This window comes from Micropterus salmoides, unplaced genomic scaffold (assembly GCF_014851395.1).
Source record: "Micropterus salmoides isolate LMB-PRFRI ecotype aquatic unplaced genomic scaffold, ASM1485139v1 Ms_hic_scaffold_3, whole genome shotgun sequence".
Classification (NCBI taxonomy): domain Eukaryota; kingdom Metazoa; phylum Chordata; class Actinopteri; order Centrarchiformes; family Centrarchidae; genus Micropterus; species Micropterus salmoides.
In genome coordinates, this window is record NW_024042261.1 from 23,047,998 (window position 1) to 23,075,711 (window position 27,714).

The 27,714-nt window shown below is 39.4% G+C and overlaps 2 protein-coding genes across 2 annotated transcripts; both read right to left on the reverse strand.

Moving 5' to 3' along the window:
• Positions 1-1,685: 1,685 nt before the first annotated feature.
• pde9al (phosphodiesterase 9A like) lies at positions 1,686-14,037 on the reverse strand. The gene is made up of 18 exons (XM_038692741.1): positions 13,562-14,037; positions 11,972-12,042; positions 11,437-11,514; positions 11,075-11,118; positions 10,886-10,940; positions 10,546-10,616; positions 10,318-10,405; positions 10,119-10,200; positions 9,935-10,009; positions 9,751-9,837; positions 9,477-9,581; positions 9,089-9,171; positions 8,654-8,810; positions 8,406-8,519; positions 8,015-8,119; positions 7,728-7,856; positions 7,548-7,643; positions 1,686-4,001 (listed from the first exon to the last, which is right to left on the reverse strand). The coding sequence occupies exons 1-18, from the start codon at positions 13,628-13,630 to the stop codon at positions 3,954-3,956; spliced, it is 1,557 nt and encodes a 518-aa protein (XP_038548669.1). The 5' UTR covers positions 13,631-14,037; the 3' UTR covers positions 1,686-3,953.
• Positions 14,038-18,094: 4,057 nt separating this feature from the next.
• Positions 18,095-25,927, reverse strand: hepacama (hepatic and glial cell adhesion molecule a). The gene is made up of 7 exons (XM_038692286.1): positions 25,695-25,927; positions 23,083-23,430; positions 22,418-22,699; positions 20,177-20,267; positions 19,868-19,935; positions 19,646-19,716; positions 18,095-18,973 (listed from the first exon to the last, which is right to left on the reverse strand). Exons 1-7 carry the CDS (start codon positions 25,789-25,791, stop codon positions 18,611-18,613), a joined length of 1,320 nt encoding a protein of 439 aa, XP_038548214.1. The 5' UTR covers positions 25,792-25,927; the 3' UTR covers positions 18,095-18,610.
• Between the last annotated feature and the right edge of the window lie 1,787 nt (positions 25,928-27,714).

Consider the following 27,714-nt stretch of genomic DNA (forward strand, 5'->3'; position numbering starts at 1 on the left):
TTTATTTGAGAAGCAAATAGTGAACTGCATCCTTTATGCAGACTTGCATGTACAAATCACCAGCAGTAAATATTGTGCTAGTACTAATATTAAACTAAAAGAAGCCAGACACTTGCAAGCCTTTCATTAGAGTTATGTAAAGCTTTTGATGGGACAGTTAAGTCCTAGAGAAGTAGTGACAGCTCTGTGCAGAGGGGGTCCAATTTGATTTTTTTGTCATGGGGCCCAAAATTCCTGGCGGCCCCCCTGCCTGCATCTCGTCAGCCACCTCCTCTGCCTGCCACATCTGCCAGCAATCAGCCTCATCTCCTACCCCGGTTCTCCAGTCAGCCCCTGCTTGATCGTCGTTGCTCCTAACCTGGTGCCACCTCATCGCTCCAGCCCGAGTAATCTGTGTCATCACTGTTTTCTTGTACTTTGTTTTCCCTATGTCTAACCCTGTCTGTCCGTCTGTCTTCCCTCCAAGTTCACTCACCTCTGTCCTCCGTTCCGTCAGCTGGGCTCGCCACCCTGCCCTCTCCCCACGGACCTCTTCCACGAGCCTCCCGGCTCCTCCCCGTGCCTCCTTACTTCTTCTGTCCCCAGTGCCCCCGGCTCCCTTGTCTCAGTCTCCTCGGTTACCCGTGCCCGTGTTTCCCCGGCGTCCGCCTCTACCTCACCTCACAACCCCTTTTTTCCCTTCAATAAAACCTGTTCGTGTTGCGTTTGGGTCCACTCTGTCCCCACATCACAATAGACTCAGCCTTGTACATGGGGCGTGTGCTCTGCCAACTGAGCCAACAAAGCACCAAATGTTTTGGTTTTGATGGTATAAAATTTCAGTTTGGTGAATGTTAAATTTTTTGTATATCTACCTTTGCACTTATGTTACTGTAATTGTAAGTATAAAGAAACTAGTGCTACGTGACTTAAAATTTACAGGGATTATGTATCAAACCCCTGATCAAATGTCTGTGCAAAATTGCCACACCTTCCTTTGTATGCTATCATCCCATATTGTGTAAGCCCAGTGAAAGACAAAATTAACACTTGCTCATTTAACCGCCATCAAAGTGCTTTTGTAATAGAAACGGTATTCACTTTCACATCAACAAACAGGCCCATTGAAATATTGTTGCAGTTCAACATGATGTGGCACCCAGCCTCAAGGCGAAGGGAATGACTGAGGGGTTTAAGATATCAGTTACTTTAATTACTTTAATTAGTTGCACCCATGAAAACATCTATCTAGTCTAGGCTAGGCGACTGCTCAATCTGAGCGATTATTCTTTTGATTTATGAACTGAAATGTGACAAGATTATGAGTGTTGGAGGCACTCAAAAGAAAATGTTGTCACTCAATTACAGAGAAGATAAACTTAAGCACTTTAACAAACCTTATGCACTTAGCTCTCATTAACAAGCAAAACAGTAAGAGACACTGAAATGTTAAAAAAGTCGTGCACATTGTCTCAACTTGTCACTAAGAAACTCCTTTTATGGATGAGTTGCAGTGCTTTAATCATTGCCCATGCAGCAGAGTGCTGTGCAGTATCCTTCAATGATAAGAGAGCATGTTGTTTCATCAGAGCATTCCTGCAGGTTAATGTCAATACACTCCGTCACGCAAGGAGATGGGTAATTACGTTCTTTCAAACAAACACTCACACTCGAATACGTTCACTCACTTTCTCTCATCTCAACTTTATTGCTTTGAGATCATCAACTTACAAGCAGGACTGCAGTAGTATACACACCAAAAGATCAGATTATATCAGAAAAACCCATCAGACCACGAACATGTGAATATATAGTGAGATGTATCAAATAAAGCTACAGACTTGAGGAGTGAAAAGTTTATTAATTATCAAACTTAAATTTGGAATACACAAACAAACCTAAACAAAAAGATGCAGTACAAATAAAGCCTTTAGTGATTCATGCTGTGTGTATTATTTATATGGTTTCATCACAGCTATGTAGGTGGTATTCAGTCTGTGTGTGTGTGAGGCAATGAATTGTGCTGGAGTAATTGGCAACACAGTGCCAAAAAACACGGTAATAAAAACACTGTGGAGTAGCTGGAGGAAAACCACTCAGATCTGATATGACTCAAAGGGAAGCTGTGGGGTGAGAAAGGAGTGTGGTGTGGGCTGAGATAAGTGGCACCTTTGGGTGGTACACAACTGGATAACTAATCATATTTCAACACATCTTGACTGTAATCTAGCCCTGTTGTCTAAATGTGGTAATAAAATGTATCTCAATCAGGATGATTGGGATAAAGAGCCATGCTTAACTGGAATGCCTGCACAACAATTCATGATATAAGGATCAGGGAGCCTTTCATGTGGGGTTAATAAGATCTGTTGTGTCAAAAGGGAGAAGATGTTTGACTGTTATGTGAGACAACAGAAAAACATCTTCCACTGACATAAAGCGGTGCCTTCATGTATCATCGTTATGTTTAACAATCAAATGCTTAACAGTAGGTGGGAACAGACTGGTTCTCATTAAGTAAGAAATTAAGTTCAGAAAACAGATAACGTTATTTCATTCTGTTTGCTTAGTGTGGGGAAATCATGTTAGCTTTTACATTCCTGACTTCACAGCATCTGTGAAAAGATGTCATTATTAACTGAATCCAATTATCATTATAAGTTAAACGTTAGCAAGGCGATCTTAAATTGGCACTTGCTGTGTGTTATGATCTCTGTGCATTAATAGTATGTGTCAGTAATCAACAGTCATGTCACTCCAATTCAGTCACTAGCGGTTTAATGGAGCTTTGTATCTCCATCAATGACTTTAATTTGCTTAGTTGGAATGGAGATAGATAGTACTAACAAATAAGCTGAGTAGCTGCTGTGAGCATTCAGGATGAGTGCTGAAAGTGCAATAGATAAAATCATAACAGCTTCTGAGCTTGCATGGCAACAGATCCATCTCTATGACAACTGAGCAAACTCCATCTGCAGATGAAGATAATATGTGACTAAGTCATGCTGTGGTATACAAAGCTCTAATGAGGGGTACATTTATGTGCTTTAGCTATATTATAATTACTGTATTTTAACTTTCATTATTATTGAAGGTTCACCGTCAACAGGTCAGTTTTCACTTTGAAATCAAACTCAAAGAGAACCTGCTTCACTCTGTGTGATCAGTGTATGGTTCCAAGTATATTGCTTAACTTTCAAAAACCTAGATCAACATTTGTTGTTTTTAAATCCATTCAATTACACAAAGTTTCTGGAGTTGAGTTACTGTTGAAACGCCCGTTATAAGACACTGAAATGTGTCTGACCTTTCTATATAATGACTCACAGGGTTTGACAGATGAACAGACATACAACACGTGGTTTTAAAAATTGTGAGATATTAAAACTTTTTTACAGGACAAAATGTACATAATGTGCCCCTATGTGGCTTTGTTTTATTAAAAAGTGTTCAAGGTGAGAGAATACACCTAGACTTGTGATGATTTAATCAAGTGCTAACTGTGTGTGAAGAAAAAAAGCAAAGGTGTGAAGCTGCAACATTTGTTGGAAAACACTCCTCCTCAAAACTGTATTGCTACAGTGTGGTGAAACATCCTAATTTGGTGCATGTTTTCTTCTACAGGAAAAATTGGGAAAAAAAAATGATCATTTACTATTTGTACATCCATGCAGCTCATTCTGCAGCCATTGTAGCCTATATAAAGGTTTTAAGTAATGTTTTTGAAGAAACTGGACCTTCAAACTTTTGTGGCACAGAGTAGGGAGAACAACATAAACACCATAAATATAAAGAGAAGGCCCCAAGGTCCCTCTCTGTTACATTCAGTGCAAAAGTCTAAGTCAAAGTTCAAGATATGCCACCTTGATGCCTAAATTTAGGTCAGTATGTAGACAAGCAGTCTCTTTTCTCTCCCTCCTGATTCATCTGTCATCCTCAGAACGTTTTGCAGAACGTCTTCAGTGAGGCCTCAGTCACGGACTTTTAAAGTCTTTTCTTAACTTGAAAACAAAGGAAGACCCCTGCAATAAAATAAGAGCTTGGATTAGGAAGGAGAAACAGCAGGATATAAAGGAGGAAATTTTCAACTAAGACTAGGTTTAACAAAACAACTCATTGAGTGAGAGCTGTGCCTATAGAGTGCTATATACAGCACAAACCATGCCTGACCATCAACAGTTTGGGTGGTTATCATCCACCAAGAACTATTGGACTTGAAGTTGCTTTGGAGCTGTGAGTAAGTAATTGGCATCCCTGTGTGGAAAGTCGAAACTTACTCAGAGTTCATTGGCAACATCATTCTATTTCTGTGGAAAAGTTCAATGTAAAATGCTGGAAAAGAGTTTGTAGTTTAAATTCATATGCAGAAAATGTGTTATCTTGTCACTGTAAAAAAGACAACATAGTGTTTAAGAGGGAAAATAATGAGCGACAATTTCACCACTTTGTTTTTAGCTGTGACAATAGAATGAATGAATGAATTAAGTCATATTCTGGCATGATATTGCAGAAATCAAAAAGAGCTCGAATCTCAAAAATCTAAATATTTTTACTTGAGAATTGTGCTTACATTCATCATACATAATTTTTAACTTGAAGACTTTTCTGGGGTTTCTTCCTTTTGAATTTCTTTTTTTTTGTACGCTTTGTTGAACCTTTCTTTCTTTTTTTTTGCAGGAAGTTTAACTTCTATTCAACTGAGACCCTGACACCCTGACAAGAATTCCTCACTGACTAAATGGGATTACCTCGTTGGTTTTCCTTTTTTTGAGTAAATTGATACAAACTCCTTGCTGGTAACTTAAAAGGCAAATCCAAGGTGATGAAAGTGCTGCACATTCATAAAGGTCTGGTATTTGTAGATAGAGTTCAGTGCAGAGGAGAGTTGCTGTGGAGAGGCCAGAGAGAGGCAGCGAAAGAAACACTAAACACTAAAGCACAACCAAGGAGTCAGTTGCTTTTACTTACACAGATACCACTGCACTCACTCACTGCGGAGCTTACTTCTTCTTCCCGCCTAATGACATATTTTCAGTTTTTTTCTTCTGTGCCTCATTGAACAAAAGACACACCTTTATGTTAGCAAGTGGTTTGACGGGTGTGTGAATGCATGTGTGTCCATATATGTGTGTGACCCCACCCATGTGAAACAAATTGCTGAACTGATGTGTTGATAGTGTAGTGTGTAAACTGTGTAGATTTACTTTCATTTGTTCTTCAGGCCTTCTCCTAACAGCAGGAAACCTGTATTACTGCCATTGTTTTAACCTCTGACACTCTGATTACTATAAGTAACTTCAAGGCTAGACTGGCAGTGTGCTCCAAATTAAATATAATTTGATGTCCACACAGGCACTGCGGCATGTTTGTGAAGATGCAGAAGTGTCACTTTAGTTTCACATTGCCAGATTCAAAAGCACAACCTTAAAGCAAAAATGTGTTATTTTGGAAAATGTGCTTTATTCGTTTTCTGATTAAGAATGAATAAAAGTATAATAGAAATATGTCAATTCACAGTTTTACAGGGGTTATGTACAGGACTATATCTTGGCAGGGCCCAGGAACCTCCTGGACACTCTGCTGGTTGCTTGAGACTATGGAGTTATTTTAGTGCCAGCACCAATCGAATCTGAATTTATTGTTTTAAAATTTAGAATGTTCAAGCTGAATATTGTATACAAAATTTGATATTGTTGCTTGCATTGTTTTCAACTTGTGAGTATTATTTCAGTTTTTGTGGAGTTCCAAATTCAGTTCGGAATTCAGTTTTCAAAATTAATTTTCAACTAATCTCTGGAACTCTAGAGTAGAATAGAAGAGCTCCTTTTCAATCCAACTATTTTAAAAACTTCGGACTGCAAGGCTTTCTGGGTATGTAGTCATGGCTTGCAAAGGATCTTCTGCATAATTCACAGGTAAATGTATTAAATCGCGATTAATCGCATGGTTTTCTTGCAATTAATCGCAATTAATTGCATTGTTACGTGTAAAAATAGAACAATGAATTCTAAAGTAGTGTATTGCGCAATTTTAATTTAAATGTACTGCTATATACACAAAGGTCATCATGTGGTTTGCAAACACTTTAAACAAATAAGGTGCATTTTACCAGCAGTATTCCCTTTACACAGTAGCAATAAAATATTTCTTGTAAATCTCAACTTAAACATTAATATAATCAAATCAAATATTAAACCAAAGCTGTTTGCCACTGCCAGGGCATTACCTTTTATCTAGCTTGTCCAATTTTCTATTCTTTTTTTTCTGAACAGGTATCAGCATCAGGTATCTTTTATCAGGGAGCAGCAGAAACAGTCACGGTTGGAACGATGTCTACAAAACTACATTGAAACATTGGGATGGACGATGGCATGGGGGGGTAGCGGGGTCTGTGCTTATGTTCACTCTTATATTTTACAAGCACAGACCAGGTAACGTTAAAGCAACATTGAACACGGGGTGCAGATGTTGGGTTTCGGCTGTTTGAGTTGTTTGATAGGCTGTGTCATTAACAAGCAAGCAGCTCACCTGCTGCCGTGATAATGGATCGCAAGTAGTAACTTCTTACAAAATGGTCAAGTATATGCAGGTTGGCCATGGAGACAGCACGAACTGTTTTGTGCTACTGCTAAAGTTAAATTCAATTCAATTTCAAACCATTAGATACAATTTAAATATGTGAAACACAATTTCAAATGTATCATACAATATTCAGTTTGTACATTTAAAATTTAAAACTATTGAATTCATATTCAGTATGTGCTGGCACTAAAATATCTCCATACTAGGGTCTAAGGATGGAGGGTGTCATTTGCTGTACAGAGTGTAAAGCTCCTGAGGCAAATTTGTGATTTGTTGTTTTGGGCTATATAAATAAACTTGACTTAATTTGACTTGCCTGCAACTGGTCAGAGCCAAAAATAGTCACGTAATAGGCACGTAACCCACTGTAAAAGATGTCGCATTGTCATTTTTATAAATGAGTTTTTGTATGGATTCATTATTTAAATAAAATGTTAGTTAAGCTTAGTGTTAATTAGTGAGCTTTAGAAGCACTAGTAGACGGGCTAGCTGCTGTCTGTTGCTTTATATTTCCAATGGATCGACCCTCTCATCTAACTAAGCAAGAAAGTGAATGAGCATATTTCCCAAAACGTTGAACTGTTAGTCTAATTTAAGTTACTACTACTTACTAACAGAAACACTATATATATAATATTTTAACTTTCCCTAGTACTACAAACTATTGACAGCTTTGCAGTGTCCAGGCATTACATGTTATAGACACAGTATCTGGCTTGTAAAAGAAGGTCAGAGAAAGTGTATGTAGCGTATGCATGTGTAAACACTGGAATGGCATGTAAGGGCCTATAAGAACATAAACTCGTTGTAAAAGTGCTTCATCTTACTCACTCTATGTTACAGAATGTCAGGTGACTAAAACAGATTTAGTTTGACACGGCTGTCATATTTTGAAAATAGTTTAACAAAAAGATGTGTGGGTTTGAGCAAAGCGTGACTGTGCAGATAGATAGCTGAATAGATGGACAGAATAGAATAGGTTCTACCTCTGTCATGGCATCATCAATCTGTTTCAGCTCCTCATAGTGGTCACGTGAGTCTCTCAAAGGTTGAACCATGATCTCCTCAATCTGAGGGAAAAGCTGCTGGACACCACAGTAAGAGCATTAATTGTTAATCAGTGTTTATACGTATAAAGGAACACATCAGTACAGACATTGCCCTACCTTCATGACAGTCTCAAACATTGGGATGAGGACAAACTTGATGAATCCAATCTGAGCAGTGGGCTTGGTGACTTTATCTCTGTCCATGAAGGGGGCCACAGGCAGACCCTCAGACTTCTCTCTGTCACTCTGGGAAGCACACAATTGGAAATATTGTAATTAGATGCAGCAAACTTTACCTATCATGGGTAGCTATTGGTCGCAATGTACTTTTCTTTCATCTGAGTTGACATGATGGATTTAGACAATGTAGTTCTGAGTTATGTTGAAGCTTTGGTTGAGGTCACCTGCATGAAGTACTCCTCCAATAGGCAGTCCACCCATGGCTCAGCCACCTCAGTTGGTCTCACTTCGTTGGAAATATCACAGCACTTGATCAAAACCATCTTCAGCTGAAAACCCAAACAAAGACAGCAAACGTTCATGCAACATACACCCTCCCAACATAAAACACAGGATCATCATAAACACACAACCCTGTCTTAGAGCATCTACTGAACTTACGTGACTGCTTTCTTAATTTTGCTAATATAATCCATTTGGCTTCTGCTGATTACAGCATGGTCAATAGATAGAGGCCTGCTTGTGTTGATGTCACATCTCGCGTTTACAGTGCAGTAAACAACGGATATCAGGTGGAGATGCAACGTGATCTTGGAAGGCATAATGAATACATACACATGTCACATGCTCTTCGTTGGTGAAGTCAAAGTTGTCCACTTTTTGCTTAAAGGAGTCTAGTATCTCCCCGTGTCTGGCCATGTCCGTTGCGAGAATGAGGGTGATAATTGCCTGGAAATATAAAAAGCAAAACAGCTTGAGATTTTTGCATGACATTTGCTTACATTTAAGTCATACAATGCAAAATTGTCTTCAGATTAAAATGTAAATACGTGAAAAGACAATGTGTATGATTGACATCTCACCTGTCGGATCTGTTTGAATGCCTCAGGGTCCACATTTGCAAATATATTGCACTCGGGAAGAGAAAGGATCTGGAAGGCCACAGCACAGTGATGGTTCTCCAGCGGAGATATGTCATTGTAACGCACTGCCAGCTCAGTGCGGGCATTGATTTGATACCTGATAGATGGATGATACAGGTGAACGGATGGACCGAGAATATATTCCCATGAAGCTTCCCTGATAAGATAAGTCCTCCCCTGCCCAAAATTCTGACCAAAAACAACACGATAATCTGAATCAGCGTGTTTTCATACCTGAACTCTCTCCATGCTGAACTACTTTCACAGTTCATTGATGACAGTGTTGTGCCGAAGATGTCAAAACATACTGGGGTCAATGGGCATCTGCATTGCTCTATGTGTCAACACCCCTATAGACAGAATAGTGAGTCTTACGTGTTGTTGTAGCCAGGGTGGTCCAGGTCATGACACACTGCAGCTGTCATTAGAATTCCCATATCGGTGAGAGTCAGCTTCTCCTGGACAACAGTGGAAACGAAAGGTGTTCTTACATATAGCAAAATGTTCAGTCTTGTAATTCATTGGTTAGTAAGACAGTTAATTCTATCTTTAAAAATATGACTTGCAGGATATGGTGTTTAATTGTTCCGAACTTAATCTAACCTGTCTAATGTTTTCTTTTCCTGACAGAAATGATTTTATAGAAGTGCATGCTAGATGGTGGATAATTCACTTGAATGATATCCTTCACATGCATGGACACACAAACACACACACACACAACACACACACACACACACACACACACAAACGTGCACCATACCTGTAGGTTGCAGAGGTGAATCATGCCATACATCATCTGACTAACGCAGAAGCAGTGGCGAAAGTTGTGGAAAGGGTTGTTGCGGTAGTTCTCCTGAATCGCCAACTAGAAGACAGAGAATTATTTATTCAGGTACTGACTTCAGAATCTATATCAAAAGAAGCAGCCTTCTACTCTCTGATAATTATTTTGTAATCTCTGTCAGAGCACTGATACTACTCTCAGAAACACCGTGCACATGTACAGTATGTCCACGTGTTCAGTTGTCCTTTACCAGCCAGCGTTTAAGTGTGATGGGGTTCATGTTGAATTCCTTCACCAGCCCCAAGTCATGGTACATATACTCCAAACAACTCAGCATCTGCAGCCACAAAGGGAGAGAAAATACATTCAGACATCACTCACTTGGATAAGATGGAATGGAAGTGGCTGATTGGGTTATGGAGAGACAACATTACCTCATTGTGCTCCCAGTGCCAGACATCAAATGTTGGCTTCTTGAGCGCCTCAACAGTCTCCTGAGACAGTGTGTACTGTGTATGCCAAATAAATAATGACATCAGAACTACAAAAGACCCTCTAGCAATTCATGAACTTAGCATTGTCTAATAATGATGAAAGCATTTGTCCCAGTGGTAATACCTTTGGGTAATTGGGGACATCTCGTCTGGGAGTGACCTTCTTTCCGTCGTCTGAGAAGTTGTATTTGCATGGACAGTTTACTCTGTATTTAAAAGGACAGAAGTTTATTAACAAAATGTATTTGACTTTGATTTTACATGATTTGGTTTGTATTGATATTTGACAATGTCAAACTGTCTAATATCAAACTTCAATTCACCTGCCACCACCTCTTGAAGTCATCTCATCCCTTAGCTTCTTCAGATCATTTTTACACTTCTCAATCTCCACCACCTTCAAGCCCTCCACTGAAACAAGATAAAGTTTGGCTTTGCTTTCAGAGCACTAGCTGTATTTGATGTTTTATTCACAACTCAGGTTTTATTGCCTGGGAAAGGGAATATCTATCCTTTTGTTTAAGCTGTAAACTGTCAAATGTACCACTTACATTCCACTCTCTTTTCCAGCATTGCTAGCCTGTTGGTGACCTCAGTCTTCAACTCGTTGATGCGAAAGGCTCTGTGAAGGGAAAGCGAATGACAAGGATTAAAAATGATAAGAAAATGACACGTATTTCACATGGTTTATTGGTTATTATGACAACTTGAAACTTGAAGGGGGGGGGCACAAAATAAATGATAAAGGTGAAAGAACTTGTTGTCTGATTTAACTTGCCTCTATGGGTTGCAGCATGCATTATCGTTGAAACTCAGGGTGTGTAAGGTATGTATCAGGGTGGGGAAGGGCAGGCTTTAGCCATAACATAACATAAACATCTGAGGCGGTACCTGCTGAACTGCTCCGCCACCTGGGACAACACGTTCTGAAACATGTCCTCCTTTTCTGCAGACAGAAACACACTCCTCATAAATCATTGTGTACAGCAATCACATTGTGAAGTTTGTCATTTTCAAGCTCATTATCATGTTCACAGTGGATGTTTTGTCGATGCAGGAATGTATGTATTAGGGCGCTACCTCCAAGTTGGCCAGTAGACAGAGGGACAACTTTGTACAATGAGCTGTAAAGAAATCAGAGGAGCAGTTATTATTCCTAATTCTTGACAAAAATATATTTATATTGCTTTTTTGCAATAATTTATAATTGACAGAAGAACACAACGTTAATTTAGAAGCTGATGGAAAAGCTACTAATTGAATCTTGTCATGAGTTTGTTCTGTCAGCTACTATTTCAAAGGTAACAAACGAAATCCTGATATCAATGTCTAAAGGGTGTTTGTAAAATGAAATCGGGTGGAGATTCTGAAAAAGGTGACATAGGTAAAATATAATTATGTGATTTATATATAAATACAATAACATAATGCTGGTATGTTACTTTGGAGAATTGGTGGGCATAGTGGGATCTATGGAGACCATGGCACCTTCTGGATCCACCATCATGATGGCAGTGTTCCTACAGTGAGAGAACAAAAGGAACAGTGACAAAAGTAGAAATACACTGTCCGATCTAAATTTAGGCTATGAAAGTAATTTAAAAATAAATTTTTTTTTTTGCGTGCCTAAAAAGTAGTGTTCCTTAGTAGTTTTCTGCTATACAGTGTACTATATCCTATACTACAAGGTAGAGTCACTAAAGATTTGCATCTCGCACATATCATTGTCTGCTTTGGTGTGCATGGGTAATGCGGGATGTCAATCTACTTAGTGTTCGTTCTGCGTTATTGGCTGCTTTACTGCATGATAATCTTGATGTGATTTACGATACTTTTGTGCTGCTTTATGTGATAGTTCTTAGTTTTTAAAGGCAATTTTCAATTATGTTGAGTGACATGGATAAAGAGTAATGCCATCTCTCTGTGAATAAATAAATGAGCAAACAAATAAAAAAGCGTGGAAACAAAACAACAAACCTGGGAATGTTAGATGAGGAACACAGAAGCTCCTTGATGTCACATGGGCTGCAGTGCCGACTGAACACCACCTGTGAAGTAAGCACAGTTTGTGTTTTGGTTTCTTAATTCAAACACAAGCTTGGTTCTTGTCTTGTATTAATTTATGCACATATGATGGAAATGAAGCAGAAGGCTGCTGATTTAAATTGAATTTACAGTGTAATTGGGAATCAAGCCACATAGGAGGGGTATAAATTATGATCATGTTACATGTTTATGAGAAAACCTCCTCTGTGGCCCACAAATCCAACACACAGCAATCTGTGTCTACATGGTTCCCAAAGGCACACCTGCACACAAACAGCTGCTGGGGTTTTGAAATAAGGCCTCAGTGTTCTGACAGCGCAGGAAAGGTATCAAATTTCTTTTTTTTAGACAACCGAATCACATGGGAGTGTAAAGTAAGGGCCGGTTCATTTTATGGTTGAACAGTCACGTCAGTAGAGAGCCCAATGAGGGAAAGAGAAGGACAGCTGGAGTTAGAGTTCATGGTGCTCTTGAAGATAGCATATATTATCCACGCCTGTCATGTAATCAGACAAGTTTACAAGCCTTAGTACTGTAGGCCTACTTGTATAGAGAGTACTACTGCATGGGTGCAGATACCCTGTGCAAAAACTGTGATCTTACATCTTGAGGTGAGCAGGTGTAGCAGACAAGCAATCAGCCTCAAACCGTTCAGGGCTCTTGAACAGACATGTGTCATTGCCAGTGCTCTACTTGACGCACACTACATCACTAGATCAGCAAGTGTTGCATTTATCTGTATCTCAGTATGTTTGGAACGCTGAAACATGAAACTCGAGACATAAACCATTTGTCCTGACTGTTTAAAATGACCACTAAGCTGTGTTATACTTTATATTGCATTCCATATTTTGTCTTTTCCGTATCCCCACTGATTAAAAGCTTAATTGCTCCTTCCGGAAACTTAAGCATAAGGAAAGAAATACATTGAAATTCACATTTTCACTCATATACCCTAGAGCTGTAAGACAGCAGAAATTAATGTAGGTGTGTAAGCTGTTAACCACAGGTGTTTGGTTCTGTCAGTAACACCTGTATGGCAAACTGCTAAACACCATCTAATTAAAGCTTCTCCTCAGGTGAGGCCAGTCCGCTGGGAATAACTGCAACGGGAGTCAGGAAGGTGAAATAAAAATTGAATTACTTATATTGCCATAGTTAGGTTTATTAAGGCAGGTTTTTGACTGTATGGCTTAATCCACCAACCTATACAGAATTGAAAATATTAAATCTGTATTTGTTTTCAATTAACACATACAATTACAATTTTATCTACGCAAACAGATGCAATATTATTTAGGCTACAGTATATCACATTGTTTGTCGGCAGAAAAATAAAATAAAAATAACAATATTTTGTAAAAAAACTTAATGTTTTAGTCAAACCAGCCCATCTCACAGAGCAGAAAGTATGTTTGTCATACTTTGTGATTAGTTACATAACATTTCTAGTAAACAGGGGAGATTTAACAGAATATTACAATGTAAATAATATTAAAAATCCACTGGAGTTGGACCCACCTTTTGCACTTTCCCATCCACATCCAGGTAAATGGTTTTTGGGGCATAGGAGGAGGAGCTGGAGCCCATGTTGACCTCCCTCTCCTCTACACACCCGCAGAGATTCTGGCTTGGAGCCCTGATCAACAAACCCGAAGAGCTGACAACCAAGGTCTTCTCACAATGAACCACTAGAGAAACAAATAAGGCGAGAACAAACGTTTTTTCTGTGCATTCATGCAGATACAGCTGAGTGTACACAAATAAATCATTTGAGCATAAAGAGAGAATAAAACATCCGCGTCAGGTGAGAATGCTCAGTTTAACTGCCAACAAATGTGAAATTGCATGATTTTCAACATTTTTTCTGCCAATCTTTTGTTAATATAAAAAAGATCCATGTGAAAAAGACTTACATGGAGTAATATAAATACAAAAGACAACTGTGGAAAATTTTAACTCATGTATAAAACATGAAAAATAAACCATGTACATGGATTATTATCCATAATACACACCCACTTTCCATGATGTAATCAAATAGTTCAACATTTTCTTTCAATAAAACAAGACAAAAAAAATGACCGTCAATTCATTCATGAAAAGCAACAGCAGATCTGTTAAACTCACAGTGTCAGCGATGCAGCTTCCGCTCTGGAGACTGGAGGTAATGTCCCAGGTGCTGAGGATGCAGCTGACTCACATGCAGACACGCTCAGATACAAACGCACATACACAAAGGGGGAGCTACAGGGGAAGAGAGAAAGGATGTGAGTGATGGAGAAAGTGAAGAAGGGTAGGTGTGAGGGAGCCAGAGGGGTTTGGAGTACTATGAATATAACTGGCACTCTTAGTGGTTGCCAGGGGACTGTTTATATGGAGAAAAGAAAATACCCCTAATGTCTTAAGTGGTGTAGGGCTTTTACCTGCACTGGTCTGCGTGGTCTGATTAACTGTATCTCATAGGGAGAAACAAACATACAAGCATTTTGGCTTTATCAAATGCTGAATAGAAAGTATTTACTACACAGCTATCTTTCTGAAACCTGGAAAAATTCTGTTTCACCAGTGTTTTGTTGAAAACAGAAATTATTATTGGCCTAAAGGTCATGCAGTGCTTAAGTGAAACACTGATTAGAGCACTCAACGATACACGGAAATTTATATCTTATCACAGGGACTCCACTTCTAATCAAGGTGGGCCCTAATTTCAAGTGTGGCTTTGTTTTTTCTGTCAGCCACTGAGCTTCATGAATTCTGCATTTGTGTGCACATATGTGTCAATATGTGTTATGTCCATTTGATTTGTATTTTGGTGTATTTTCTGCATGCATGTGTGTTTGTGTGTTACCCTTCCCAGTCTTCTCGTCCACTCCATTGCTGAGAACAGGTCAAGCAGATGGTTTGGTCAGATGAGCACTTAAGGACAATTCAGTGCATTTTATTTTTAGCAACAATTTACGATTGATCAAGTGGAGGATAAAATAAATATGTCAAAACACATGTTCTGACAACCATCCAACGAAGGTTAAAATCAAGGGCAACTGGACTTGGTTGAAGATACTGGAAGACGTTTCGTCCCTCATCCAAAGGACTTCTGAGTGGGGGACGAAACGTCTTCCAGTTGCCCTTGATTTTAACCTTCGTTGGATAACTATGACCTGGATGACTGAGAATCTTCATAGACATGTTCTGACAACATTTTGTAAGATACATCAGACCACGTGAAACAGGTCTGGCTCATCTCAGCAAATCTCAAATTTGTCTTGGAGAGGCTTTATAATCTACAACAACACTGTCCTTCAATTTGGGTAAGGAAAACTTAAAAAAACAAGCACTTCAATGAGAAAAAAGGGAGACACCTTAGGTGGAGCAACAGATAGTACCTACCCTCTTCCACAACAGCTGGGTTGGAAGAAGTATTTTGATATTTGACTTAAAAAATAATAAAATTACCAATACAATAATGTAAAAATAACCCATTGCTAGTAAAAAAAAAAACTGCAATCAAAATTCTACTTAAGGAAAAGAACTAAATTATTATCAGCTCAATGTATCAAAAGAAAAAGTACTTCTCATGGCCCCTGTAACTGATGTTTTATATATTACAATAACAAATCCTTCACACTGATGCACCACTGTCTAAGGAACAATTTTGCATTCATATTTTAGATGTAAAATATTGGACAATTTGACTTGTTTGGGCCTAAAACAGTTATTTAAATGAAACTCTCACGTATAAAGTAAAAATAGAAAGTAAATTGTCCTTCAGTACAGTACAACAATAAATGTACTTACTTACTTTTCGCCACTGCATGACAGACATGCAATGTGTGTCATATGTTCAGAGTAGCCAGAGGTAGCAATCTTACAAGTGTTATGTGGAAAAACACATTGAACACAGCTAATTAAGTATATTATGTATATATTATTATTATGCATAATACATCATTTCAAGTCAAGTTAAGAGTTATAAGTCTAAGAATTTCAGGCAAAATGCAAGATTGAGTAAAGAATGTGGATCAGAGAAGACCGTGAGCAATTCCCAGGTGCCACCAAGAGCTTGTAGGACTCTGTTCTACTATTTCTTTTGTCCATTTACCTACCACAAAAAATGCTAGATAAGAGCTTTCCAACAATAAAGTCTACTGGGAATTTCACATCAACAGGCTGGTGTGAACAAGGGCATTAGTCAGAAGAGACCGACTAGGCAGGAGGAGGAGCCTCTTAGAGACGGAGAGCGTCATACCATGTCTCTGTTCAACTCATAGGACACCTACTCCCCACACATAAACACATACAGATGCACACAGATGTGATCCTGCTCCCTAGAGGTTAATTAGTGCCTGGGCTTCCAAGCTCCTCTGCCACACAGGTGGAGCACAATGGGATTTTATGACTAATAAAAATGTGACAGAAAAACAATTTCCAAGATCAATAAATATGGCCTACTTTCATTATCTGAGGAAATTTAATTTTCCACTTACTGTAAGCTACGCGTGATTATGCACAGGTTTGGATGCTTGCTCGTCCGTGCTTGTGTGTGCTCATGATCCTGTATGTGTATTCATGAGTCTGTGCACCAAGGAATAAATTGTGTCTCCAATAGAACAAAGACCGCAAAGTGCAGATCAAAACAGGCAGATCTGATTTGCTTACGTAACTGCAAGACTCATCACACCTTTAGTAATGGACGATACATTTCAGGATAAAAGCAATAAACAAAATCATGCAGATTTTCATGACAAAAGATGTCCAGCTGGACCTCTGAAGGGGACACATTATCCTGATAATAGTGATGGACCAGGCCACTTTATGTGTGTCTTTGTGTGTGCCTTACACTCTTTAACAAGCTTGTTCCTTACAACTGAATATCATGATAATAAGAATAAGAATAAGAATACATTTTATTTCTATAGCGCTTTTCACACTCAAAGACACTTTACAGTAAAACCAGAAGTTATATACGTTTAAAAACAAAATAGAAACAAAATAGAAAAGTATAAAATATATGAACAGTAGATAAAAACATGTGGTGCAGAAACACATAAGACTGAAGGGGCGACCATATAAAATAACAAATAACAAACAGCAGCAGGTGCATCAAAACATTATTTGAGGTTAAAAGCTAGTCTAAAAAGGTGGGTTTTGATATGTGATTTGTCGCTGCAATCTCAGATGTGTATGGGTAAGGAGTTCCATAGGGATGGTGCTGCAATGGTGAAAGCTCTGTCGCCACAGCACATCCTTTATGTTTTTTTATTTTATGGTTCTTTTATTCCATGCATCCTGCCAGTGTTTATTGTGCAGGTGGAAAAAACCCAACATGCAGTAAACTGAACTCCATATGGAAATGGTTTCCATATCTAATTATTTCCAGTATGTCCATAATCAACAAGAGGCTACATGATTGCATGGGCATTAACTATGATAGAATGTAAATATGAACTGTTTGACCACACATCATTGACAAAAAGCTTCCTCTTTGAAGTTCTATATTTATTATTCTTTTGAGATATAACTGTGGGTTCAAGCACAGTTTGATCCTCACTGACATTCAAATGTCAAGAAGAGTAGAAGACACTTTGTCATTAAACAACCAGTTGCTCATGGTTACTGTCTTTAGGTAAAGCAAAAGGGCAGAACTGTGATAGCACGTCCAAAACATAAAACATAACATAGCACAATATACTCCAAAATGACAAATGTCAACTGCTACACCTACGGCTTATGAAAAGTGGTGAAGGTAAAATATGTTTAAAAAGTAAATCTATCTCTTTGGAACTCAAGTGTTCATTGAAATAAGGCATTTCAAGAAATGTGTGGGTGACACCTAATGGATCGAAGAGAAATTACACAAGAATGGCAGATCACATTCAGCTCACTCACAAAGACTGCGAAAAGAAGCGTTTCTCCTTTGTGGTGTTACTTTGCTGTGTGGTGTGTAAAGCACTGATAACAATATAATTACATTATAGTGTAGTCAAAAAGAAAAAATTAAAGTTTTTTGGAGGGCTGTAGTGAAGAATGTTACAAAATTGGTGACAAACTATAACCTTTTTAAACTGTTTTTATTATCTCAGGTTAAACAATGACCTACTGTTGACTAAGAATACACTTTGTGGTTTAATTATTTGAAAGAAAAAACAAAAACAACAACAAAAACAACAACAAAATAACCCCAAAAACACCAGACCCAAAACTATTAACTTACATATGTACAGGTACTTATCAAAAGTTCCCAGTGATATTCATAATTCATCAAGAAGCAAAATATGTACCAGAGCTGTGAAGTCTTTACTGTCTCAGCATCATATACATGATATACTACATGCTGGTGGACATAATATATTTTTTCATATGACAGGATATCTTCAAAAGTCTAGAGAAATACATTGCATAACCATAGGGAAATAGATAAATAGTGGAACATCAAGACAAAGAGTTAGCTGAAAGTGAACTCATCTCTTATCCTAGTGCATCAAGTCCATGATCCTTATAGAAGGAAGACCGACAAACTATACATGTACTTTACATATCACAGAATGAAAACACACATCCAAGCAGTCGTCACTGCTGTGATGGACAGTGAGTCGGATCACAAGGGTCTGGACACTCTGCCTCGACAGGCAGGTGGCTGGTTGGGATGCCTACTGGAGGACGGACTTTTCTTATTGGGCTGAAACTGCGTGGAGATGAACCAGGCGAGTGAGCAGGTGAGCAGGCAGGGCGTAGGGGAGGCACAGGAAGGGGTTGTGGGAGAGGCTGTGCCAGTGGAGAGGGGCTGCGGGGGTATCTGCGTGGGGCAGACCAGATGGGCCGCTCAGTTCTGTTGGAGGACGGTGGGAGAACTGGAGCATAGGTAGCAGGGATACTCATTTCTGATTGGCTGACAGCATTACCAGAACATTCTTCCAAACGCTCCAGAGTCTCCTGAAAAAAAGAAGGAGACACACCTGTTACAATCACCATCAGCTGTGGTGTCTTATCTGGTATTCTCATTTTCATGAAGCCACAATTTGTACAAAAACATTATTTGGGGAATGTTTTCAGTCATGATAGCAGCATGGCTCTATGGATGGTCCGGACTGAAACATCAGCAACTAATATCCACTCATATTATGGATTACCATCACATTTTGTACAGACATTTATGGTCCCCATGACTTTGGTGATCCCCTGACTTTACCTCTAGCACCACCTGCATGTTGACATCCATATTCATTCATGGTGCCCAGATGATGAGTCCTAATAGCTCCCATGATTCTTCCTTTAGCATGAGGTTCACATTTGTGACACCATCGGGTGGATTGTCATGAAATTTGGTACAGACATTCATGGTCCCCTCAGGATGAATTGCAACAACTTCAATGACTGAATTTTTAACTTTTCATTTAGCGCCATAATCTGGTCAAAATTAAAAATTTTGCAAAACATTGGTTCATGACTAATTACTTGCAAAACTAATGACAATCTGGTGAACATGATATAAATTATACTTCATCAACATGTTATAATAGGTGTTTGCATGGGCGTGGACTCTTAATCTTGATTCATTGTAAAGTTGTCAATGGCTCATATATTCTGGAAACAAAAGTGACTCACATCTTCATTGAGAACATAAAGAGGCATAGGACTCCTTCGACTAAGTGTAGTTGGTTTGGGAACAACATCAACTGCAAAAGATACAAATTTATTTTAGTATTGGTTGACATTCTGCTGACTAGTTAACTTCATAATGTGTAAAATCATTCTTGAGTGTGTGTGAAAGTTTATGCAGTATAATAAAACATATAAAAGAGTTGATCAACTGTAAGTGTTGCTCACCGTCATGGCCATTTTCACTCTGCTCCACATAGATGGGAGCTCTTTGGGGGACAGGACGATGCTTCTTTCTACAGCAAGACAAAAAAACAAACAGTTTAAAACACATCCAAACCTCGCTGCTAAATGGCTGTGTTCACGTTGTTCATGTTCATACAAGCTACAGGCCTTTTTTACAAAACGTTCAGAGTATGGTAACACTGTCGAACTACTTTAGATTCTATTCACAAGTGCAATATCAAAGCCAACGAGAGAGAGCAGGACAGAGAGGAGGGGGGGGGGGGGGGGGCAAGAAGAAAAAGTAGCTCTCACTTGGATGGTTTCCAACAGGCACACACTGTCACCAGGGTGATTAGGAGGAATATGCCACCGGTGGACAGGATGATGTATAGTGAGCTCCGTCCTAAACCAGAGTGATACAGAGAGAGAGACGAGAACACAAAAAGAAACAAACAAACAAACAAAGAAAGAAAGAAAAAAAGAAAATAGAAAGAAAGATTTGTATCAATAACAGCAGGGCAATGCAATTTCCTTCTCACTGAACCACTGACTTGTACCTCAGCTTCACATTTAACTTGACCTACTTTACAAATATATTGCATGCAATACTTCTGTCCATCTATTGCTATTTTTTATCTGGCAGTGCAAAAGTGACGTTTTAGAGGATTACATGAAGTCGTGTCTTCAAGGAAATAAATGTGTTAATTTGGAACAACTACAAGCTTATAATGAAACAATGCCAGGATATGGAGCATGCAGAACATTTGATTTTTCTTTTAGCATTGCTTGCCAAGTCTTTTGAGTGTGCTGGCATGAATAAGGTGCAGTGACACATTAGGGGAGTCACTTTGAGTCTGTGCCATGCTGCTATGCATGCAGACGGAATAGAGAGGTTTGAGGGCCCGTAGCGGTCTCTTCATGCAGCACATTACAGTACAGCAATAATGAAGTCAGGATTACTGAGGTCCACTGAGGCAAAGCATCCCCGCCACCTGACTTCTTTTTCTGCTCCCTCCTCATAAATAACTGTCCATTCATTGGATTAGACTCCCTCTCTCTCAGCCTGACATGTGGCTCTACACTGGCGCCCAGTAACAGCCGCTATGGGCCAACTCTGCTGCACTCAGCCTGGATTTGCACTTGTTGTAAACAACATTGTTAGAGAGGCAGGCATGTTTGTGCATGGGTCAGCATGAGAAGATAATTGCTTCTGCTAGCTACTGGAAATGGACGATTGTTGAACAATGAGCCAAAACATGTACGGTTTTCATGATCAGATTTTTTGGACCTAGAAATCAGTGCTGGGGAGTAATTAAGTACATTTAGTCAACTTGAGTATTTCCATTTTATGCTACTTTAAACTTCTTCTTCACCAGATTTCACAGGGAAATATACTTTTCACTCCACTGCATGTATCTGACAGATACAGTATATAAGTATTATAATATAATATACACTGGTGTCAAATAAACGGTCAACAGTTATAGAACACCCCCATTTGCCTAGTTTTTCTTGAAATATAAGTAGTTCAAGTCCAGTGAAATACCTTAAATGCTACATAAGGTAAGCAGCAAACTGCCAAAGTAAAAAAAAAAGTTACTAAAACAGACATTGTCAGAGATATAAAATTAACAATTAAATGAAGAAGTTTTGTTCCTAATTTCACTGTTGAATCAATCGATGACCCACTGGTCTGTCTTCCTTCATTAATATTATATGTAGCATATATAATATTGTACAAACAAAGCTTCAGAGGGTGTATTAACACATGCTGTTCCAAGTGTTTACAAATTGGAACACCTGAAGAAGATTGTTTTTGCATCAACTTTCAAGACTTCGTTTACTTCCATTGCCGCAGAATAACTTGAAGTAGATATCTCATTAATTGATCCCTTAATGTTGTAGATCTCTGAAATTTACATTATTTCTCAGTTTTGCTGACCTAAACTTTGTCTTTACCTTCTTTGGTCATTCTGCAGCAATGGAAGTTTTGTAACTAAAAAGGCAATCAATGAGGGAAGACAGACCAGGTGGTCATCGGATGAATCTACAGTGAAATAATGAACACAACTCCATACTTTAATTGTTCATTTTATCTCTCTGAAAATATCTGTTTTAGTGACGTAAAGGTTGTTTTTAACTTTGGCAGTTTGCCACTTACTTTTGTACCATTTCAGGTTTTTACAATAGACTTGAACTACTTATATTTCAATAAAAACAAGAAAACTGGGGGTGTTCTAAAACTTTTGACTGGTAAAGATAGACAGTATAACAACAATGAATGGAGTCATCTGTATTATTCTGAATACTTTCACAATTTAACATTTGGCTGTTAATACTTCAGCACTTCTACTTAGGAAACATTTTGAAAGCAGAACTTGTGCTTGGTGTGAAGTATTACACCTTGGTATTGTTACTTTAACTTAAGTAAAGGACCTGAATACGTCTACCATTGCTGCTAGAAACCCATCTGACTTTACAGCACCATGATCTCTTCATCCTCAATGTAAATGTGTATAACTTGAGATCCTACCGGTGTAACATGCCACCTACTGTAGACAGTGAGCTTGACGGGTATGCTCTTCATGCTGCTGATGGGGTTCTCCACTGTGCAGCCGTAAATGTCATCATCTGACATCAGAACACGTGAGATGGTCAGCACCTTTTGGTCATGTGAAAGTAGCAGACGTGAGTCATTGGTCAACACCTTGCCTCCCTTCTGCCAACTGTAGATGGGCTTTGTGCCATTATCGTGGGAACAGTGGAGGTGAAAGTACTCGCTATACTCCAGGACGGAAGACGCCATCATCTGAACGTACGGTTTGGACACAGGAACTGAGGAGGATAACAGGACAAAGACATGGGGGGGGGGCTTGAGATTGTTATTCAAAAATATGAGAGGGTGGTTGACCTGTAGTTATGTAAGACCAACTAATAAGTGAAATCCAATAGCTCTGAAAGTTGTATTTGTTTGTTGTATTTCAGTTTCTTAAAAAGAACACCACCAACACTGTGAATCACTCTGTATTGTGTTCTGGAAATCAAAACCCCAGTATTACAATTACACTCTCTAGGGCAAGACAATGTATTTTCAATTTGTATTGATTTTCCTTTAGCTCATAACTCCTCTCCTCTCCCAGTGTCCTGTTATGATTGCTCAGATGTTTTGAAATATGACCGAAAACCCAGCTCTTTAAAAGGAAGGTAATTCTGCACACCATCCACAGTGAGCTCAATGTAGCGCTCTCCAGTGAAGGTGTCATCCGTGATGGAGATCTCCACTTCGTACGCCCCTTCGTCTGACAGCTGCAGGTTGTGAAGCAGCAGTGACCCATTCTCAAATACCAGGATACGGTTGCGGTACTCCGGCCTCAGGTTCCCAATGATGTCTGTTCCTATGGACTGCACAACAGTGATAGGTTTCTCTTTGTCTCTCTTTAGCTGCCACTTGATCACAGGCTTGTCGGAGCTGCTGCTGGAGTAGCTGACTGACAAGAGGGCCTCTCTGCCCACCGTGCCCCGCACCACCTGGGTTTGGCTGGTCACATTCACCCCTGACACTTCACCTGGAGAAAAGGCAAAGAGACAGTGGTGAGGTTTTGAACTGAGGAGCACAAAGGAAGAATACTAAGTACAGTACGGGGTTGTGTGGGGACACAGAGTAAACAAAGGACAGTCACTTTGCAGCTTTGATGCTCTGCCAATGAGCAGAGATCAGAGGAATCAACTATTCACACGTAGTGCAACAATAGAGGAATTATGCAAAAACACAGTAATTACTGCTAAACTAATTACTACTATTACTAGAAGAGCTAACATAAAGGAAAAATCAGAGCACCAAAGGGGCATAAATACAATGGCACATAATTAATTTACTGAAGTACTTTAAGTACTTTAATAGTCATATTTGTAAGACTTAATAGTTTCCATCACTGTTGGATTGAATATTAAAATTTCCTACCTGTTACTCCATTTTTTAAATTCCTGTAGACAAGATTTCATTTGTAGTATTGGTTTTAACCGCTTAAAAAATTGAAATACGTCTTAAATGTTGATACATCCATAATGTTACTAGTATGACACAATGCTAAGATTCAAGGTCCAATGCAAGTATCTAATTTTCAAAACTAATTTAAAGTGCTTGCAGTCGACTAGTGTGCAGAGGCTGCTGTTATCCTCAATTTAGGCTTTTGGCCATTGAAATAGAAAATAGAATATTTTTGCACAATGCCAACACTGTTTTTCCTGTACGTTTTCCACCACCATGTCAAAATAGCATTGTACTGCTTTGTGGGACACATCTATATATTCATATAATCACTTTAATAATCCACATTTTAATCAGTACATTCCATCCTGCTGACTTTGAATAGTTTAGATTAGGAGAAAGGATTTTTCACAAACTATTTGAATTAAACAAATTATGTTATATGCAGTAAGCCTACATTTTCACAAATTTTTAATTCTATTGTTTTAAGAAGAGCAACTCTAGTTTTTTCCTTTGTAGCATAATTCATTGCATTTTTACCTTGAAACAGCTACACATTCAAACAAACATATGCACACACGTCGCTCTTACTCTGGCCCATGATGTTTTGATCACTAATCTGTTTCTCGGAAACTTCCCCTAGGAATTCCTCATGACCCCTCGTAGTGAACAAGTAATACACTCATTTTGATTTGTGTTCCCCAATTATCCTCCACCTCCAGCAGGGACACAGGGATAAGGTATTACAGTGTGAGCCACATTTCATCCTTTATAGAAGTGCCCTGTCTTGGAAACCAAACAAAGCAAAGCCATTATGTTCGCAGTGGAGGTACCTATAACTCAGCTGAAGCTGGACACATGGAGTTCTAAACATTGGCTGCATGCCTGTGAGGGGCATCCTACTGTTAGGCCTCAGTGATGGAAAGATCAACCTAGAGGGAGGGAGGAGAGAGAGCCTGCACTGTTCACTATTCTTTGCAGTGAGGCAGTTAGCAGGGCATCGCCTCATTGCTGTGGTAACCATTTGGTCCGCCTGACAGGGGTTGCCAAGGCAATAAAACAAAGGGCATGATTGTTGGAAGTAGTTTCCTCCCTCGAAAAGAGTGAGAGAGGGAGAGAGGGAAAAAAACGAGAGAGAGGGGGAGAGAAACTCTTTGTCACTGGTGAAGTTGGAGATTGACACAGGATCCAGTGATTCTACCAAAACTGGCCTGGTCGGGTAAACTGGGCCCATGGTACGGTTTTGAAATTAAATCACACATTTAAAAACTAAAAACCACTACATACTCAACTTTTGACATTGCTCTACCCCTCAAATGAACTTATCTAGAGCTTTCCACACTCAAAAAAAAACCCTCACCTTATTTACCAGCACTCCACAAAACTTGATATCGTCACACTTAACCTATACACATCCCCTTTTTACACTTCTACAATGGCCACTCCAGGCTCCTTTGAGCTGGTGATGGGGGCCCAATATAGAGCCCACCACCCATGAACGAATCCATTGTGCCGCCAGCCCATGGAAGGACAAGAAAAAGCATCTGCGACTAATTTAACCTGGATTAACTTTACTTCAAAAAGAGTAAAAATTTGAGTTTTGAACAGTTTTTAAGTGACACAGAATTTACATAACAAAGAAAGTAACCCAAAGACTGTAAAATACTCTAAAAAGATGTTAAGTGAAATGATAATTACTAATAATGGCCCTGGTAAGCTTTCTCTTTGTTCACAATTGAAGATAAATCCACTTGTTTGGTCGTCATCTGAAAGTTAGCGCAGTCTCTGGGAGATTCTGCATCCTCTAATCTCTGGATGGCCACGACAAATGTGTGGACTTACCTGTGAAGAGAAGGAGGAGGAGGCCAAAGAGCGTCAGTTGTGGAGGAATGTCAGGAAAACTGTCGCCTGTAGAGGAGGTCTTCCTCTCCACCTTCATCTTGTGTCCTGGGCAGAGTCTTTCTCCCACTTAGTGAGCATGGTTTAACCACCCTGGGCACGTCTCTGCGGCTCAACACTCTCTCCACAGCCTGCCTGCCTGCAACACTGGCCTCTGCCTGGTCACACTGAGCCCCACTCTCCTCACAGCACCCCATTCACATCCAACAACAGCCAACTGTGTGTGTGTGTGTGTGTGTGTGTGTGTGTGTTTGTGTGAGACAGAGACATAGTGTAGATGAACTCCTCTCTCCCAGTCCACATTGCCCTTTTAGAAAGGAGCTCAAAGAAAAATAGCGTTTGCTTTTTTAGGCGGGTTTATCTGAAAGTGTCTGTTATTTTTCAAAGCTTTTTTTTTTACACTTAAACCATAAACCTTTAATGTGTTCAATTCAATATTGGGTCGAGCTACTTTGCAAGAATTCCTGCTGGGAAGAACTACTGTACTTCAGCCAAGAGGAACCCACTTAAAGCTCTGAAATGTCCGAGTTTGAAAAGAAAAACAACTCACTTGCCCCCCGTCTTTGGCTTTTGTCACATTGTGCAAACTCCTCTCTGGACTGGAGCCCCACAATAAACCCACAATTTTGTCACTTGGCAACCAACCCTGCTGTTGACCCACACAAGCAAATACAGCCTTGAAGCATTTTGTTATGGTACCTTTCAATTGCATGATTCATGGTACTGTACCTTCTGAGAGCTATATAGTAACATGAGCAACAAATGAAGGAAACTAATAAAAACAAAGTTTTTGTACTTACTTTGTCCTCTAGGTGGTGTGGAAGCTACATGAAGTCGGTGAACTGATGGACTGTTCAGGGAGGAGGCCATGCTTTATGCTCATGAGAAGCTACCAACAACAGTGTTGGCCAACACATTAAAGTTGTGGCTTGTTAATAACACGTTTGCTCTTTTTGTTTCCTGTCATTTAAATATCAAATGCGCATGTGAAAAACACATGGGTCAAAAGGTGTAAGTTATACAAAAGGAAAACTTAGGTGACACAAAAAATACAGGAAACCTGACAATAAACAAAATGTGTAGTTTGAGGATTTTACTGCTTTGGCTCTTTCACCTGACTGCCAGTCAACCATGAAATTTCTTGTCAGCTGTGCTGACACTTTTTATTTTATCAGACGTGATGCCATGTGTAAAATTGCCATATATTACATCAGTCATTTTATACGGCATTAACTTCAAGGCATTGATTAGTCAGTTGTTATAAGTCATCCCTCCCACTTCGGGAAAGCAGCCTTTTGTTTAGAATTTTTAGAGCATTTTGTTTGACAACAAAGGGAGGTTTTATGCAGAGGAGGAAGCATGGTTGTTAGACAGCTCTCCAGTTATGTGGGACCAGCTGCTGCTCACTACCACCACTCTCCCAGGGCTTAGACTCCCGTGTGGTGGACCATCAAAGGCAAACCTCTCCCCTCCACCTCTGCCCTTGCAAAAAAGTAGCGCCTCCCTCTTCCTCTCATCTTCTAACACACTCTAAATCAAGGGGGACTCTTTCCAGTCAATAGAGGAAGAAGAGCGAGGGAGAACAGACGGGGCCTGTGAGTCACAGTCAGTTTGGGTGCGGGTGCAGTGACAGAAGCCATTGTCACGTTTAGTCCACAACAAAACTGATGTCATCCTGTGTGACTCAGGCATACAGATGTGACTAAATGTTTTCACAATCACATCTTTTTGACTGGGATCCCTTTAGTTTACAGTGTATGTGATGGTGATCTATCAGGTGCTTTTTATGCAGAGGTGGTAATAGAGTCCCCTCATTACTTTTAAGTTCTGTAACCTACTTAGTATAAAAGATACTGCATCTCCTAAGATGGCAAGGCCAGTGGCATAACCACTGGAAAGCAGATAATTGTGCCCCCTGCTGTTTGTCCTGGCTTTTTCATCTCTAATTATCACCCAGGAGACC